Genomic DNA, 18,911 nt, shown 5'->3' with positions numbered 1-18,911 from the left:
CCTTAAAGTATTTCCATGAATTTATTCCAACAGTAAGATAGACCTCATTTCTGTCCCCTCCCAGTGCTAATCCTTCATCTTCATGTCTTGTCATAACCTCAGTTTTCTTCTCTGTAAACTGGAAGAATTTCTTTTCCCTCAGTTTTTCGCTAGGCTGCCTTTTGTCATCCTTGATGCATTCCCGTAGATAACTGAGCAGGGTCATCTATACTGGCATGACAGACAAGCCATGGTTTCTTCTCTTTTCACCAAGACTCTTTTGAGCTCAGGTCAACATGCTTTGTCCTTGTTTTGACAGCGCGTTTCTCTATTTTTATAATTTTATCTGGTGATAGATTGGTAACTCTCCTGTTACTTAACCGTGTACTTAACTTTGTTCCTGTGATTGGAAAATATGAACGCTTGGAAGTCTTAAATTCTTTTAAGTTAGGTAATTTTAAAATAGAAATGGAATTAATTCATAAAAAGACCATTGGGAAACAGCTAAATGAATTTACATTCATATCACAACTTCATTGTGCTTGGGCTGTCCTTTCTTTTGGAGGAGAAGAAATGTTAGACACAATAACAGTATGCTTCTGCTTAGCAGTAGGGAGAAAAAGCTATGTCCGTATTGTTGATTCAGCAACAGAGGAGGGGAAAAAAAGAAATCTAGATTCAGATAGAGCGAGCAGAAAACATTTTGTATCCATCATTCACTGGTATTTTTTTTCCCTTTTGTAATCTGTAAAGGAGTATGTTATTTGTACACAAGGAACGATGCAAGTAAAACAAAAAGAAAGGTGAAAAACAGTCTGTGGTGAAGCCTGCCAACATGACATGAAAGTCAGATGAAGTCCACAACTCAAAAAGCAGTTGAATCTCCTATCAGTGGTGCATTTGGTCCTTCCTCATGATTTTGCATTTGTGCTCTAATCCATTACTGCTTCCCTATATTACCCTTTTTTCTTTTTTTTTTTTTTATCTGCTTCTTGTTGAGTTTCCTTATTTTTCTTCTTCTTTTAATCTCCCACAAGGACAAAAGAAACAGGATTGCATGCAGTTCAACAGCTTTTGATATTACAAGCCTTATAGCTTGCACCATTTCTAGATGGCTATGTCATATAGGGAGGCAAGGAGATGTTTTTAGCAAAGAGCAGAGTAGAGAGGGGGGAAAAAAAAGGCTATGATAGGGATATTTTCAAATAGGTGTTGCAATGGTAACTGCTTCAAATTATGCCATTATTAAATCAGTAATTCACAGGCACCCGCTTCTGTTAGGGACAGGCAACTGTCCTAATTGAGTCTCTATGTAGAATCTGCCTGACTCAGCCTTTATGGTGTTCCCGTTCCAAGAAATACATAAATGCCTCTGAAAGTCCTTTCAAGCAAATTGGAAAATGAATGAAATAAAACTTGAGAATCTCTTTTTCCTCTGTGCTTTATATTTATGCAGAGAGAGCGCTAGAAAAATATACGTATGATGGCATAGTGCATCTCTGTTCAGTGATGATAATTAATTGTTCAAGTTAGAAAGTAAATGAGGATGAGGCCCACTAACAAAATAGAGTTCCTATTCTTGAGAGCAAAGAAGGTCAGTTAAATAATCCAAAATTGGAAGAAAGATTAAAAAATGGAATTTGTATTAGATTTCCTGATAATAAAATTTTAGGCCATTCAAGTGGGATAATTGTAAGATTAGCACAGATGATGTGGAAATTTTGAGTCACTAACTAGTTTGTAGTTTATTGACATCTGTAAGAGGTGTATACTGAGGACTATTTGTCTGTCTGCTATTCCAATTAAGAAGTACAAAGTAACTTAATGTTTGCTTTGTATGCATGTGGGCCCTGGGTTTCTCACCCTCATAAAAGGCAGATGGCTGCACTAGTCTCTGAGTAAAGCTGCAGGACTGTGCCCTATTCTAGCTGTGAGAAGGTAGGAATTAATTTTGCAGTTATATATGAAATTTTCACCTTTCCTGTTAATTTCACACCAGTTAAATGCTCACTAAAAGGCTTTCTTAATTGGAATTTTCCGTATTGCAATTTGATCGTGAGGAAAGCTGAGAAGAAGCTGTCTTGAAGCCAGGTTAGGAGGAGTAAATTGCAGTAAAAAGCAATGCATTCTATCAAAATTAGGGATATGACACATAGATTAATTTTTTGGAGAGCAGCAGGTGCTGCAGGTGTTCCAAATGAATTTTTTTTCCTGATGAAACACCATCATAATATACATTACTTTTCATGCTTGTTTATTTTTCAATTCAGACCAGTTGGTCTTCAAGTAGATAGAAACATAAAATACCATTACTAATACAAGAGTGGATTCCAAAGTATGAAGGACCAGCCCAACTCTACTGCCACCAGTGCCAGCCTTCTTTACTCTTGGTTTTCATCTCAACAAAGTTGGACTATTTGAGTGTTTCTGAAAGCACCGATTGGTTTTTGTTTTGGGGTTCATGCGTTATCAAGATTGAAGCCCCGTTGTGCCCTACGTAGACTTTGGCATATAATGAAAAAGAACCTACAAGAGTTCTTAGGCTTTAAATGTGCAGGAAAAGGTAAGTTGACTATCACCAGTTTTACAATGCTTAACCCTCACGACTTGAGCTAATTAATTTTGGGCAGTTGTATTGAGAGCAGGGTAAGTTCCTTAATCTAACAGGAAAGCACTTCACAAAACGCATGGGAATGTGCAGCGGTTTTTTAGCATCTATGTGGCTTCATCCCACAGTTCAGTGTTTCACTAAATGTATTAAAATTTCATCTCAGAGTGAAGCAGTGTGGGCAGTATGTCAGGGCCAGCGGTGGCTAAAACCCATATTTACATCTAATCCTGGAGGAGGTGGGAAGCTGTGGGTGGGAGGTGGAGAGGATGGAGAGGTGGAAGAGAAGCAGATGGAAGGGCACCAGCCTGGACGAGGAGGGCAGGTGTGCTGCGGAGAGGTCGGGAGCCGTAGGGCAGCAATGAAAAGCAAGGCTGCACTCTTTACTGTACAAATTTAACATCAGTACTTCACATGGCAGATATTTTCAGTGTATAACTGGAGAAAAACTTTCTGCTTAAGTGTCTCAGCCCTTACTTCTCTCCCAATAGTGCAGTTTTAAGAGTAGCATCAGGATTAGACTGATGTAAGGATTAGACTTCTAAACGCAGTTCAGTCTGTCTTAGGGTAAGAGCATAGTGCAGCTATTTATATTTGCACTGTTTCTCACCTCGATCCCTTGCCAAAAAACAGATCGATCTTTCTGTGTTGATTTGACTGAATTCTGAAACGGACATTTTTATCTTAGTTAGGTAAGTAGATTCTCAGAGATGGCATCATTTATAAAGAATGTAAAGGTGTGTGTATGTATTACTTGCAGTGTAAATAGGAAAAAAACCAGCACGTTTCTTTCACAAAGTTATAGGAATGAACGGACCTGTGTGGTTTCTCTCAAGTAAAATTGTAATAGAAGTCAAAAATACTCATTTCTAATGTTGAAAATCATAGACGGTACTTTACAAAAATTGGATTTTGGGAGATACGCTTTTTGAAATATTACAACTCTAAGCCAATAAATGATGATACAATAATGAAATCAAGTTAGTGTGCTGCTTCTCTTGAAAATTAATTTCATTCCATAGAGAACTGTCGTATTTTCATAACGCGCTCACGCCGTTTGGTTGCACCGTTTCAACCTGTCTGCGATTTGTTTTCGGAAGCTAACCAAAAGATCAGCGTGAGAAATTATTGACTAACAGAATCAGATATTGCTAAACAGCTTAGGTATTGCAAAGCATTATTCATTCCCGTAGCGAGGCCTGATGTCCAAACCCTTTGCTCATACAACCACAGGGGCGTGGGCCCGGACCCCCGGTAGCTTATGGCCGAGGCGCCGTGGGGTAGCTGCGCTCTGCGGAGTCCGCTGCTGGTGGCGTTCCCGTCGCCCCGCTGTGGAGCCTGGCCACAGGACGTTGCGGCACCCTCCGGGCCCGTGGACGGGAAAATAATGAGCAACCAGATCTCATACAATTAAAACCGGGGTGGGGCCTCGCCAGGCGTGGATCAGAACTGGAAGCTGGGAAGCCCTTGCTGGTCCCATGAGGCGTAACAGCTATGCTTACTGGTACCCATTTGCCTTGTCTGCGCTGCGAGATTAACGATTTGTCTCCTCGAGTTTGTTTTCCTTCAGTTCACATGGTGTAATTTTGGTTTGCATTGAAAAATAGCTAAGTAAGGGGTGTCACGTTTGCTCTGAGTGCAAGTGCAGCCATCTATGCTATGTACATTTTCTCTCTTCAATATTAAAATAACAAAAGGTACTGTTAAAAGTTGTTCTCATCAGCTTGTAAACAGAAATGTGTGCCAAGTTGTTTAGAATTTATTTTTTATAAAGGAAACGCTGAGGAATGCTGTGTAGCTTTTATTAAAAGTTATTAATGTTTAAAAATCAATATGGGCCATGTAAAAGTCAGTGGCTTAGGCTAGAGACCCAGCTCATCTGAGGAAGTAGAGGTTTGTTTAAACTTTTGACTATCTAGACTGAAAATCCAACTATCACTCAGAATAGCTTTTCAGCAACTTAAATTTATTCTGAAATAGCCTTTTATTTTTAAAGCATCCTTTGCATCATCGCTAACAACATTATGTTTTTCCCGTGATGCCACTGGCAGGGCCTAAACAGCACTGAGACTACTTTACTCATCCCTGAACATCAAGTGGTAAGCAGTAAGCGATATTCATGCTTCCTTGCATGAATTTGTGTGGCGTCTTCTATTACCGTATGCCAAAAAGTTCCTCACCAGAAAATTTTCCAGTTTCAAGGAGGCCATCCTTCCAAAAAGAATTGTTTGTCTAGCGTATAAAAATGAATGCGGTGTTTGAGTTTATTCCTGGTGATGGCTTAAATGATAAAATTCAAGCAAATGGAAAGGATAATAGACAAAATTGAAAAGTATTGGTGGAGTAAACTGGAAAGTTTTGCTTTTTTTATCATTGTTTTGGTTTGATGGGATATAGGCTGTATTCTGACTATGGTGTTATTAACAAATGTGGGATTCCTTTTTACATAATAATCTGGAGGGCTCTCTCGGTCAGCATGATACTTTTAAAATGTTTTAAAGAGCAAGAAACACTGACACCATTTGAAATGCGTTGCCTTTTTTTTTCTTATTGTAGCAAGTAATAAGGAAAGGCTCAAAATATTCTCTTACTGAAATTCACAGACAAGATAATTGTATTAACTTTCAAATACATCAGAAAAATTAAAATAACTTACTCTTTTATGGAGAAAAAAATTACAAAAACTCATTTAAGATAACTGAAGAAGTACATGCTGAGGTATGTTAAAACTGTCTGCTTGCTTACATTGGGCTCTGGTGTCTTACATTAACACATACGCTCTCTTAGCATATTTTTTATTTTTCGTTGTTCTATTCTTGTTTAATGTGCTCTTTTATCCAGAGAGGCTTTTTCTGTGTATTTAAATTTTAGTAAAAACATCTTTATGTCTTAAACTGCTTGGAAATGCATGTTTATGAGCTTTCAGATTTTAATGTGGTTCAAAATCCAAACACAAGTGTGGTAAGGGTGCAAAAAGTAGCCTGCAAGTTCTAGCTACGGGAAATACGTGCTGTTTTGTGTTTCTTTGAATGGAAAATGTTATAGTTTTTTATGCAACTTTGTAGCCTGCATGAAGTGTAACTGGGATGTGTGGAGTTAATACACTTCTTTGAAGTGGGTAAGCACTTCAGTTGCGTGGATTCCTCCAAGGAAGAATATTGACGAGAACGTCATGCAAAGCGGATCTCTCGTCTAATGGGAACTGGGTTTACTGTGCATAAACCAGGAATTTGCCTTTTTGATTTTCAGTAGAGTGCCTGTATATTTTCATATGTTGTGGAAATGGATTTCCAGAAGCTTTTTGCTTGTGGAAATAAATTTCATCGAGCGGTTATATTTAGCACAGTGGCACTTTAATCAGCACATTTCTCCTGTAGCTGTAAGTATGTTTAGTTCTGTGAAAAGGAGGGTATATAAATATTTTTCATGAACTGGGAATCTAAGTGGCGGTGATAATTTTGTTTTTAAGCCATTGAATGTTTCCTAGCCTTGCAATTATGGAGGCTCTTCTTGTATTTAGATTCATCTTTCAAACCCTTGTATTTTTATCCATGTCTGTATTCTGATAATTCTTCTGCAGTGGATTGTTAATTCAAAAAAGAACTAACTGCTTTGTAATATAGTTATTTTGGTTTGTTACATTGTCTGTTATAAAAACTGATTTGCTTGTATGATTATCAAAGGTATGCAGTAAATAAAATATTTGGTTTGTTGACTGTATCTTGTAAGTAAGCAGAATGTTGCAAATCAATTTTATCTTGGAATTTCAGGTAGTTTTCTTGTCTGGTAATGTAGGACTATGATGATACAACTCCTCGATGTGCTGACGGGGATGGTGTTATCGATGTAACATCTCCACATACCCGGTAGTCATAGCCAGAGATTCTTCACTCTGCTATGACTCTAACGAAGCCAACGTGTTGGGTTCCTCCACCTCGGATTAGTGTTGGTTAGGGCTTTGTTTCCGAAATTGCTGCTCTAAACCATCTCCCGCTCTGAGGTACCAAAGGCAGAAGGCGAAGGACGCCGTGGTCTGAACCTGCAGTCCCAGCTCTGCGGCGCGGGACACTTCTGAAACCTTGAACTCCAGGAACTGAATTTTGGAAGTGCGTTACTGAATGTAGGCCCCTAAGAAACTTGCAGTTTTCTGACTGAATATTAGTGTGAAAAGTATTGCTCTAAGCCACGTTCCTCCATCTTTGAAGTATGGACCGGGATATTTAGTAGCAGGGTGTATTTGGAGGAAGCTCCGATGCCTAGAAGGCGAGTGCTGTGCTGAGCAGCCTGTAAGGACACAAATTTCCTGTTAGGTGGATGATCGGGAATAGAAATGCCTCCAAGTCCTGTCAAAATACACAGGATTAAATCATTCGGGTACGATCTGCACAATATATTTGCTTTTCAGGCACTGTGATATCGTTAGACCACCGAGGGCTAGTGACTACTGACCGAGGTCAGCGGTCTGCGTGCCTTGGTGGGTGAGCAGGGCCACGGAAACGTTTACCGCAGTCTCTTCAGCTTCAATCCAAACTCCTTCCTCTGAAGCACTTTCTGTTACAGTGTTGATGTCACATCCAGCAGCTCGGTTTCCCCTCTCCTGTTCGTGGTGACCGGCTTGTTTGCTTTGGCCCTGGAGAAGCGTATCCGAGCTGCTCGTGGGAGCGAGGTGGCTGAGGACTGCTCATCCAGTATGTAGCAGCGCAGGAGAGTTTTGATGGATTTGAATGTAGCGTGCGGCCACCAGCGAGCGTTTACATGCTTTACCCAACCCAGTTTGGGCAGAACCAAACGTGGGGTGTTACAGTCTTACTTCATCTTGAGCTGTGCTTTTTTTATTTCCATACTGACACCTTGGCCTTTCCTGTAACCTCTCCTATTTGAGTCAGGATTTCCTACTGCAGGGCTTTAGTTTGTGTCTAATGTGAGGATTGCAAGTCTAGGTACTTGGAGGGTTGTTTGGTTGAATGTGGTCCAACACCCTGACCTCTGCTGCATGCCTAGACAGAAGTTATCAATTATGGGGTAACTAGAAATATTAATATAATTCCATATGAATCCAGTAAGTTTGCACTTACGTAGCCATGTGAAAAGAAAATTTAGCTCTTGCTGACAGATTATTACAGTGTTCAGTTAGCCTATCTATCTGCAGGCTATGAAGTTGCTTAGCTCTTATAGAGAACATTAAAACTTATAGTGACTGTTAAAACTGAGAGATTACGACAGGAGAACAGGAGGGCAGTATTTGGTTTTGCACAAGTAGTTTTTGTAAACTTGCTTTGTAGCTGATGGATTTATTCAGCTTCTTGGAAGCGTTGGTAAACACTGAACACGTGCAGAAACATCACTTCATAGAATCAGTGACTTGTATTGGAAGGGACCTTTGGAGGTCTCTTTGGCCAACCTCCTACTCAAGGCAAGGCTGACTTCAGATCAGGTTGCTCAGTCAGGGCCTTGCTTGTTCAAGCTGTGTGATTTCTGAGGATGGAGATGACACAGACTCTGGGAAACCTGTTGTTCCCGTTCCCACGCAACCACACCCTCACATCCAGTAGGAATTTCCCTTGTTGCAACTTGTGGCTGTTCCCTCTCGAGTCTTTAGCATACGCTTCGGCGCTCCACCTCTCCTGTAATTCCTCATTGGGGGTTATTCAGTTATTCAAAAGCTTCTGCTTGCTATCTGTGCTGCGTTGGGAAGTTTTAATTTGGTTACTTGTATTCCAGAAGTTACAGGTCACAGAATATCAGCTCTGATGAGGTGTAACTTCATTTAATAACTACAGGTTGTCTAAGATCAATTAATTTGAGTACAGTTCTGGAAAGAGTTGTTAAGAAATAAGGTACTAAGCCATAATGTTTTATGATTCATTGATGCAACCAATGCAAATTACTAATACTTTATGTATTTTAAACCTGTAAGTGCACATGTATGCACAGAATTGCATGAATATGCAAGACTGATCTTGTTGTTCATGTGAAATCCAAAGGCAGCAAAATGGAAAGGAGTAATTTACGAGTTTAATAAGTAGGTCTGTCACTAGCCACGATGAATAATCCTATGTATAGGAGAGGGAAGCGATAAGTATTCTGTTCTCAAAGCAGATCCAATGATGAGTACTGCATCTTCTTTAACTGATAGTCAGACCTTCCGTGACTGAGTTGGATTCTGATACGACTTAGAAAATGATCAACCTTTGACGGCACTGAAGATAAAGTATTCCTTCAATTGTATGGAATAATCTAGTTACAAGTATGCTACACAAAGAATTCGGGACGCTCCTTTGACAGGGGCTTTTTTTGAAGTAGATACTATTTATTGGGGGGTTTTGTGTATATGGATTTTGTTAGTTCACTAGGACAATCTCTGTGTTTGCACAATCTCTGTCTTTTAAAATTACTGGTGGGGTGGTCTGTTTTTAGGCCAATGCCCAAAATTGTAAGTTGTTAGAATGTACCTTGGGGTTCACTTACTGTAACACTGAATAGTTACAGTACTGTTGATGCTGTGTAGATGTCGGTGTGGTTCTATGCACTATGTTCATTTGATTAACATCTAAACAGTTGCAATTTGCTTGTAGTCATAATTATATTTACAAAAAACTCCCACCTGTAAGCACAAAATACAACAGGAAAATGCTGTTTCTTTTCTTTTTTCTTCTATTGGATGATTTTTGTTAGGCTCTTAGTCTTGCATGATTATGTACAGCATTCAGAAACAAAAGCATTTTCTGAGGTAGCTGTCCTGATTTCAATCTTACAAAGTAGTCTACTTTAATTGATCTGCTGTAAATATTTCTCAAGAAGAAAAACAACAAAAACCAACAGAATTTCCAAAGAGGGAAGGCAAAGACAGGATTGCAGCATTTTCGGGAAGTAATTTCTTTTAGCTTTTTTGTGTAACTTTGCTTTGCAACACAATGTTTTGTAGCTCTGCAAAGGCTAGGATAGCTTCAGAAATACAGGAAATCTCCATGATGCTTGGATGGTCCAAGAAGGTACTATCTGGTTACCAGTTACCAGTGTGTCTAGTGAAGACGCATAAAGTTGTGCAACACTGTGGGATAATACGGATTTTAAATTTTTTTTTTAATTAAATTTTGAGCCCATTTGAAGAGAAATGCAGCTATTGTTGTTTGTAATTCTGTCATCTCTGGAATTACATGGTTGCCATTCATCTTTTTATGCCCCAGTGGGTCCAACCTGAGCGCAACAGCAACACGCGTGCGCTAGTGATTAGCCAGTGCTTGTTTTGTCACCTTTGCATTACATTCAAAGAAACTTTCTTACTGTTCTCTTTTTAAATCTGCTTAAGGATCCAAATGATGGCAATTAGCATTATAGGAGTCATTATTTTAAAACACCTGAGCTTATTGTCAAAATGGATGCCAGCACAGCTTTGTGTTTAATAAAAAAGACATTATAGTCATAATGTTTGTGGGTGCTTGTGTTTTTCTAATAGTTGGAGGCTTTTCCTGGCTTTTCCAAGGACATGGATTTCTTGCTAACTTTAGTTGGGGGTACGTGCTCGAAGCAGTTGGTTTGGGTCTTGGAGAGGAGCAATGAGCTTACTAACTTGTTGGTTATTCCGGCAGAGTGGAAGGAGATATAATCTGTTCCTGAAGCGACGTCTCAGGGTAAAACAGTGATGAATGATATTGCAAGTGGCTTGGATGGCTGCAGTAATAACATGCTTCACTGTGTGATGCCTTTTGTTAACTGGGAGCAAGGTTCACGGTTATAAACATTCTGTGCTTTCTCAGAGAACTTTCTCACGTGCATCCTTGCATGGTTTAAGAGGGAGAAGACAGAGACATAACCCTCCGAATTAATTCTTTTTTTTTTTTTGTTCCTACTCTAATAAAATGAAAACCCAATTCAGTCCTATACAAATACACTTCTGCTGATGGATGTGGTTAAAAAAACCCAATAACACCACCAACCTTTCTTAGCATGGAGTTAAATTTAGACCAGAGTATCAGCTTCTGTGGAGAGCACTTTGCTGTATGAACCTCTAGTCTTGTAAATAATTCGGTGGAGCTGAAAACTGATATGATAATAATAATATTACCTAATATTGTGTTAACTTCCCCAGGAGAGTAAGGTAATAGTCGTCTATTTGCTTAACATTAGTTGCTGTCGCCTGATCAGTGAAAAAGATGAATGTTATTACATCATTCTGGCATGCTGATAAATGAAAATATGACCTTTAATAGATCAATTAGAATACTTCTTATCCTGTTGCATTCATACCTTTTATTAGATCCCCCCCAAGAAAAGTAAATATTCAATTTTGAAATATCACCCCTGTATTGTTTGTGTGCTATTTCCATACGTGGTCATTGCTGGGACATATTTCTCTGTGGTGATTGATATAGTGAGTCCTGTTATGTAGAAGAAAATGCATGGAATTTACTTTTTGCTACCTGCTTCAAGTTGATGAACTGTGCCTTAGCTGGCTTTTGTGTAGAGTGCCATTCGGACTAACTGCAGGAAAAAAAACATGCTGTAAAATAACACTGGTCTTGATCATTTATGACACACTGTAAAGACCGTGAAAGAATAAATGGTAGCATTGTTCAGAAGTATTGCTACACTAACATACATTTATTCTTCATATACCTGTTATTTACATGTAGTGTTTGTGGGTATAAGCAGTTAATTTTGACATTATTTTAACTGGCTATAGGCCTCGTTAAAACTTGCCAAGAATATCTTCAGCTATGAAGAAACTGAAGAATTGAGGCAATTTGGGGAAACTTCTTTGTCTGTTATATTTTAGAGCAACAGCAATACTTGTTTTTTTTCATCATATGCCTATATCTTCCACAGATTGATAAAAGACATCAAAGCAAAGATTCTATTTTCTTCAGGGACGGTGTCAGGAGAATTGATTTTGTTCTCTCCTATGTGGATGATCTTAATAAGGAATGGGAAAAAAAGTTGGTAAGTTTGACTTTTTGAGGTCCTCTTAATTCTTATCTATCATAACTGGAATATCAATTACTAAGCCTTTCAAATTACTACACTTAGCTGGAGTAGGACTTAGCAAAAAAATTTGTAACTGTGTGAAAAGCCGTTCCATGTACTGAAACTCCTGTGTAATTTACTGTTGTGTGTCGGGACCCAATTTTATTAGATCTTTTGGGGCTTTGTTTACTGAATTGTTCACTCTCCATTACTTAGGCAGGTCAATATATTAGAATACATAAAACATGTTGTACAATCAGTGCAAAGTAATCCAAATGATTTTGCTTTCTTAATTTAACGGTCTTATAGTTAGCTGTGGCTTTGGTGAAATATCTGTAAATACTGTTAAATGAAGGAAGTTTCTTCTAAATAAGCAAAGCATTATCCAAATGATATTTAACAATAACGTTTTCTTCCCATCCTTTGACTTCAGTTGGAGCAGACATAGATTCTTAGATCCAAGAATCCATGTGATTTTCCTTTTAAGACTTTTTTTTCTTTAATATATACTCTGAGTAAAACAAACACAGTGTCTCCTCTTTGAGCTTCTCCCTGTGCCTGACTTACTCTCTACATAAGTGTATTCATTCTTCTAGAAGAATATTTAAAGTGGCTTTGATAAGGGACCTCCTATGTAACAGAGCACGAAGTACGAGCTTTCTGTAAAACACCCATTTGTGATCAACCCTGAACTTCCCAGCAAGAGCCAGTTGCTTGAATGGTAACAGTAGGTCAGACGGAATCAGTAAATTACGTGTATATGTTCCTTGCTCACACTGACACTTGAGGTCTAACTTGACTAACATGTAAATTCAAGCTATTTAAAAAATCCAGTACTATGATATGCAGTCAAGACAAACAATAAACTTTATAGAAAGCAAAATACTTAAAAAAATAATAATTGCAGGGATTTTAATTAATTTCCTTTTTCTTTATTCACTGCCTTCTTTCTGAGCCAACAGAGGTTACATTTACAAACTAGCCTCTCCTATATAGAGCTCCAAAGTTTGTTCATAATAAAAAAAAGAGAGAGACCAAAATACTTCGTTCTCATGTAATCGTATTATTCTGAAAGATAGGGATATCTGAAGAAAACTAATTATGCCGATGCTTATGACAAAATCACGATCAAAATTAAAGGTCTGTGAAGTAAAGAACATCTCATCTATATCTTGTCATATTGAAGTGTTTCATAATTAAAAATTACCATTTCCTTTGGAAAAAAACCTGCAAGATTGGGCTGTACAAAAGAATTGCTTACTGCTTGCTTTCCCTTATGAAGGAAATACTGTTTTCATTAAGGACTTATGCTGCCTATACTTGCATCCATGTATGAGCCAGTGTAGAACACAGCCCCTGCATCTTACTCTTGTTACCTTAAAAAAGCAAGACTCTCTGTCACCGTCTCTGGGACTTTTCCCAGCTTGAGCAGCTCCCAGTCAGCTTTGCTCCACTAGCCACGTTCAGGAGATGTGCTTGGGAGACCAGGGCTACATTATAGCTATAGTACCATAGGTTTATATAAAGACATACTTTTTCAAACCAACCCTGAGTCTCTGTCAGGATTTAATACTAGCTAGATTCCTTCTTTTCCCATAAAGCAAAAAAATGCATTTAAAAAAGAAGGAAGAGGAGACCAGTCAGTGTAGAGAGGAGAAAGATATCCATGCAAAATATGTGAAAGCAACTCTTAAAATAAACTTTTCCATTAGTCATACTCAAATAACATGAGGAAAGAAATGGAGACTATTTAGGTAATGTTTCAAGTGGGAAGGAAAATGAGCCAGATGCTCAGTCTAGTCACTCATTCGTATTGTGTGCAGCAATTTCCTTCTCAGTGGTGTGTGGGTCATTAGGGGGTAGCAGGAATCTTTGCCAGACCAGACGCCATGTACATGGTGTCACTGTTGACTGAAGGATTCACATGGGGAAGAACCTGAGTTAGTAGCTAACATTGTAGCTCCTTTTTGAGGTAAAAATGCACTTAGTTGGGAAGAAACATCTCTGACTTACAAAAGGCTAGAACATCTGCACGGTTCCATGAGATTTAATTCTGTGTCTGTCTCTTACAAAAGGGTTTATGGCCCCGTGGAAGAAGGCGTTTGGTCTGTGGCCCTGTGGGTTAGCTCTGCGGTCGCAGAATGGACAGGCGTGAAGATAAGAATGTTACAGCGCATTGGTTTTTACACAGTTCCTGGCGAACCTGCTAAGGAAATGAAATTTGCCCTGTATTTGTGTCCAGCGTAGACCTTTAAGCAATGAATATGCTTGTATATTAATGCAGACTTCTTAGCATAGAAGTACTGTGCTGTTGTCTTTGGGGGAACAAGGTTTAAATACTGAGGCACTGCAGCCTTTGGAATTCGTCTGACATACTGTACTTGCTATTGTACAGTTGTCACAGGAAAGAAATGTGAATTTCTTTTACTATGGTACAATGATACAGCAAAATGGAACAGCTAAGAATAGCAGTGTTCATAGGAAGAGAATAAGAGTTGTGACAAAGGGTTTTGTTTCCTTGTCTCAAGGAAGCAGCTTTATTCTGCATTTCTAAGAAAGGGATGAGTAACTTCTTTGTGTGTTTCAACATAGCCCTGATACAGATGTAAGAGATGGTCTGTTCATCTTCTCCCTTAGCTTCACACAGAACAAATGCATTAACTTTTTTGATGTTCCCCAGACACTTTCCAGCTTAAACTCTATTTTGAACTTGCCTTCTATAAGCTACACGAATAAATCCTAACCACAAAGTCTCTCTAAACAAAAATTAGGATTACATTTTTGAAACAATACTTTATAATTTTTCCTCAAAGCCTGTAGCAGATAAGTAGAAATATTTTACCCACATATGAAATGCATGTGTACATGGAAAAATAGAGTTTTTAAAAATGTCCAATAAATTATTCATGTATGAGCAGGACACGATCTTTACTGTCCATAAGTGTATTTCTTCACAAGAAATTCCAGAGCATTAGGGCTCTGGGATCTCTGTGCAAAGTAACTTGTTCCTGTGTTCACTGGAAGTGAAGTCCCCCTGTCCCCAGTGGGGCTTGGAGGTACAGAAAGAAATTTTATCTAATCCTTTTCCCCTTTTCATCAGCTCAGACAGAAACTTCTGCTTTCTTACAGGCAGCAGATAGCCCAAAGTTAGGGAGCCAAGGGCAGCAAAAAATCAGATGCCTGTTGCTCCTGCCGCACCCTGTGAGGCTGCCGGCTGTGAGAAGCTGTGTCCCCAGCTCTGCAGGAGCACCTGAAAACTGGGCTGGATCCAAACTGGACACCTCTCCATGCCGCTTTCCAGCAGCCTTGCGGAGGAAAGGTGTTTGGCATCTCCCGCGCTTCGGAGGGCACGCAGAGCACGCTCCCAAGCCTTGCGGTAGGGCCAGGTATCTCATCTGTCTCCTCGGCCCCCGGCTCTTGTGGCTGACGGTGGATGAGAGGACAAGGGGCCTTTCCTAAACGGGCTCTGCCTCACCCCAAACATTCTGCCAGGGAGTGCGCGGGCAGCCCGAGCCCGGCCCGAGCCCATCTGCGTTGCGCCTGTGAAGTGAAGTGTGTTTCCCCAGGGTGCCGCGAAGAGTGGAGCTCTTTTATGCTTTGCAGTAGCATGCGATTGTTCCTAAAGGTCATATTTATTTCCCGATATCCTACACGTGACTTCAGTTAGAATAAGCCTGAGCATCCTCATAGGTAAAAGGCTTTTGTAAGCTTGGGGCTCCCTGCCTAAGGGAAGGGGAAAAGTGAGCAGGAGGAGTTTGGTTAAGGAATAGTATGTTGTAAACTTAAAATTATTTTATTCTCCTGTTTATTGATTGTTGTTACTAGCAGTAACAGCATTGTTATCAAGAAACAGGTTTATAACAGTTGTCTGTCTTCCTCAGGGAACTAATCGTGCAGTGTTGCATCTGCATTGGGCATGTGAGTACCGCTGGACTTTGGACCTCGCTTTGTTAATCTTACTGGCGTGGTTCATTACAGCCAAGCAGATGTTAGATGGTAAAGTTACTCCGCACAAGTATGCGGGATATCCACAGCGGTGTTCGGAGAGGTGAATGCTCTACTGGCTTTGCCTATAGAGTGCACGGTGGTCTCGGAAAATGGTGTTTCAGTCTTGTTACAGGTGCTTTGGAGAGGCTTAAGAACTGTACTTAAAAGGTGAGGAAGGGCATTAGCCCACTTACATGGGTCTTCACTAATGCAATTACATACGTTGCTTCCCCCTGTGACTGCAGAGTGGCATCTATAGTGGAGTCAGAAATATATGCATCAGGTCTAACTTTTTAGGTTTGGGACAGTAAGCTTAAAATTCTTACAAGTATCTATTAAAAAAATCCCAGCACTGCTCCAAGAGTACGTTTTGTCCATTTTAAGCCTTTGACAGCGACATGGAGAAATCCAGTATTTGGCAAGAAAAGGGGGACCATTGGTTTTTTTGCAGCAGATGGATTACTTTTAAAGATGGTTGTTTCAAGTGACTGGAAAGTACAGTACATTTGCAAGGGTTTCAGAGAAGGTGGCTTATGGGAAGAGAGCAAGGTGGTAAAAAGAGCGTGATTTCTATTAGAGCACTACAGTTTATCACAGTAAGTTTATAGTAAGGAACGATCAGCATGATGGGGCCAGACCCCTTGGCTCACTCTGTTATTAAGCTGCAGAGCTGGAGGAGGAGCTGGCTGGTGTCTCTGGTGGCAGAGAACCCTCAGAGTTGGCTCTCCTCCAGTGTTCGCTGGGGAAAGAACGCACGCCAGCGTGCTTTGTTTGGAGAAAACATAATCCAGAATAGCACACAGCTTTGGATACCAGGCTTGAATGTCAGCTTTTATATAGCACTTTCAGATGTAATCGTAAATCACCTTTTAGTTGTGCTGTTCTCTATTAGATCAGCAGGTCAGCAAACAAGCATTATCAGGTGTGTTTATACAGGTGCATGTAGGCAGGTTTGAGATAGGAGAGTTAAAAAATAATGCATGGAATTGCATTTATCCCCAGCATGTGCTAGAACTCAGGAATTACTGTATTAGCAGTAATATCGAGGCTTATCGAGGCCGGTGTCTAATTTAATATCTAATAATATTTGGCAACATCGGATGTGAGAGGTAAAAATGCAAGGCCACTAACGCAGGAAAATATATCGATACATCTTAACATAGATTTGAGGGCCATTAAAGCTGTTCTTCAGTCTGTATTTGTTTATCTGAGTAGTTTATGCAAACTAAACTGCAAATAGGGCAGCCTGTTCCTCTTGGACACACGGGAAAAGGAAATATGCTGAAAACGATGGTGTGTTGTTTTTTTCAAGTGTATGTGAAAAAAGTCAATCTAAGACTTTTCAGTCGAGAGCACATCACACAGCATTGCAGGTTTTAGCTAGAAAAAAAATGGTCATCTAGCTAGTGCTTTCTAAAGAGGCTAGGGCTCAATATTTAGCTTAAGTTGCGGTTATTCTGGCAGTCCTTCAGCAGATTTTGTATAACTAAAAGGCCTCCTAATATGAGAAAAATTCTACAGAGAAGGAGGGGAAGAAAATGTTCTTACCTTAAGACATCACCTAGGAATTACTTGGCAAAATACAGAGTTTAAGAAGGGTTTCAGCCTCTGGGAGGTCATGCAGCCATTGCACACTGCCGCAGGCAGGTCTGTCTCTGCGTGAAGTCCACGCTGACTCTGTGCAAGCTAAGCATATGTAAGCTTACACATGATGATTTGTTAATCTTATCTAGTTTTACAGCTATGTTGTTTGTGAAGCATACTGTTTGAATGGTCTGTAATCAGCACTTGAACGTCTGTATTGGGCACGATTGTTTAAATGGTAAATAGATGTTACTATAAGCGATCAGTCTTCCAGACGCTACCAGAATTTTTCTTTTCATCTGGTTTTAACATTCTCTCAGAAATATAGCTAAACTTGAACGTCAACACACCATACACACCACCTTCCCGAAGAGCCAGAGATGCCCAAGACGCATGACCTCATTTACTTCTCTGGTTAACAAGACTGGGCCGTTTATGAGCCTATCCCTAACTAACAGATAGGTCTCCCATTGCTAGTCGATGCAATTCCCGACGTGTCACCATCACTAGGCTGGCCATCGCTCGGAAGTGGCCCCGTATGCATCAGCTGGGTTTTGTCTGTTGGTCTGCCTTCTTTTAGAAAGGTTGCAGAGCATTAAGGGGTTGTCGTCAGGGCAGTTCAGAGGAGTGAAACTCAGTGAAGTGACCAGCAAGTGATCAGTTAGCTGCTAACTTCATCAGTTAATAAAGTGTTTATTTCTCTTCAGGAAAGAAGAAAAGAATTTGAGAGCAATCTGCAAAAGGCTGGTTTGGAACTAGAAACAGAAGATAAGAAGGTAAAAAAAAAAAAAAAAAAAGGCAGAAAGATGGGGACCAAAGAAATAGACCTGCACATTATTAATGTATACCACTTTGTTTCTTTGTGACAAATCATAAATTTTTCTAGCAGATTCAAATGTGTCTATTTGACTTATTTTTCCAGATATGTTCATAAGAATTGTGGAAAGTAATTTAATTCAGGTGGAAGTGATGGCTTTTGGTTTCATAACAAACAGCAAGCAGTTCCAAAGCAGCTGTGACTTCATTTAAACCCATGTAGATGGGAAGTATGCTCACAGCTAGATTTAATCCCACCTAACAACTAGTAACATATTTGGAAGTCAGTGACTAGATTAGCATATGCCCACTGGATGTTGTAATTACGATGAGGAAGGACTCTGGTGTAACAACCTGAGGATGTTTGATTAGTGTTACTGTTTTGTTTAATAACTGGAGAACACGGGATGCTGACTTCAGTCAGCACGCTCTTCTTTTCTGACAGAGACTGAGTGGGACTAAATAACTCTTGGCGAAGTTTAGGCTCTGTAACATGCATAGATGGGATTGAGTGAGCAACATGTTAAAAATACCTTGTGATCACCGTTTTCTCCTGCGTATGCAGGGAAACACTAGAAGAAAATACATTGTGGGGTGAGGCCTGTGATAAGATTAGTCCTTTTCGTAGCTGTGAGGGTATAACAGATCTGAGCTCTGGTTGGTAGCTCCTTTTTTTGCAAGGAGCCTTGTATGCTCTACTCCGCTGCATGAAAACCGCCCTCTCTAGAATGAGAACAGCTTTACAGTCCAGCACGGTGGTCGGCAGGACGCGTGGGCTTGCGTTTCTGGTGCACTCGAGGTGTATTGAGAGTTTTCAGGCCTCAGTGCACAAGGTTAATGTAGTTTGAAAAAAGCCTTTGTGAGCTTTTAGCAGTGCAAAGATTATCCTTATGAACAATCAATCACTGGGATAAGCTTTTCAGTTAAAAACAAAAAAAAATCCCCCATTCCCTCCTCCCCCCTTTTTTTTTTT

The 18,911-nt window shown here is 39.8% G+C and overlaps 1 protein-coding gene across 1 annotated transcript in view; it reads left to right on the top strand.

The window, feature by feature from the left end:
• ANO5 (anoctamin 5) overlaps positions 1 to 18,911 on the top strand; it is a 58,758-nt gene that overhangs the window by 17,455 nt on the left and 22,392 nt on the right. The window contains exons 4-7 of the mRNA XM_081999927.1: positions 4,639 to 4,686; positions 10,177 to 10,218; positions 11,414 to 11,527; positions 17,830 to 17,898. Coding sequence (XP_081856053.1) covers positions 4,639 to 4,686; positions 10,177 to 10,218; positions 11,414 to 11,527; positions 17,830 to 17,898 — 273 coding nt within the window. The remainder of the gene's footprint in view (positions 1 to 4,638; positions 4,687 to 10,176; positions 10,219 to 11,413; positions 11,528 to 17,829; positions 17,899 to 18,911) is intronic.

The sequence above is a fragment of the Phaethon aethereus genome (genome assembly GCF_964289735.1).
Source record: "Phaethon aethereus genome assembly, chromosome: 5".
In the NCBI taxonomy this organism is placed as follows: domain Eukaryota; kingdom Metazoa; phylum Chordata; class Aves; order Phaethontiformes; family Phaethontidae; genus Phaethon; species Phaethon aethereus.
The sequence above is the reverse complement of the archived record's forward strand: the minus strand, read 5'-3'. Positions and strand labels throughout refer to the sequence as shown.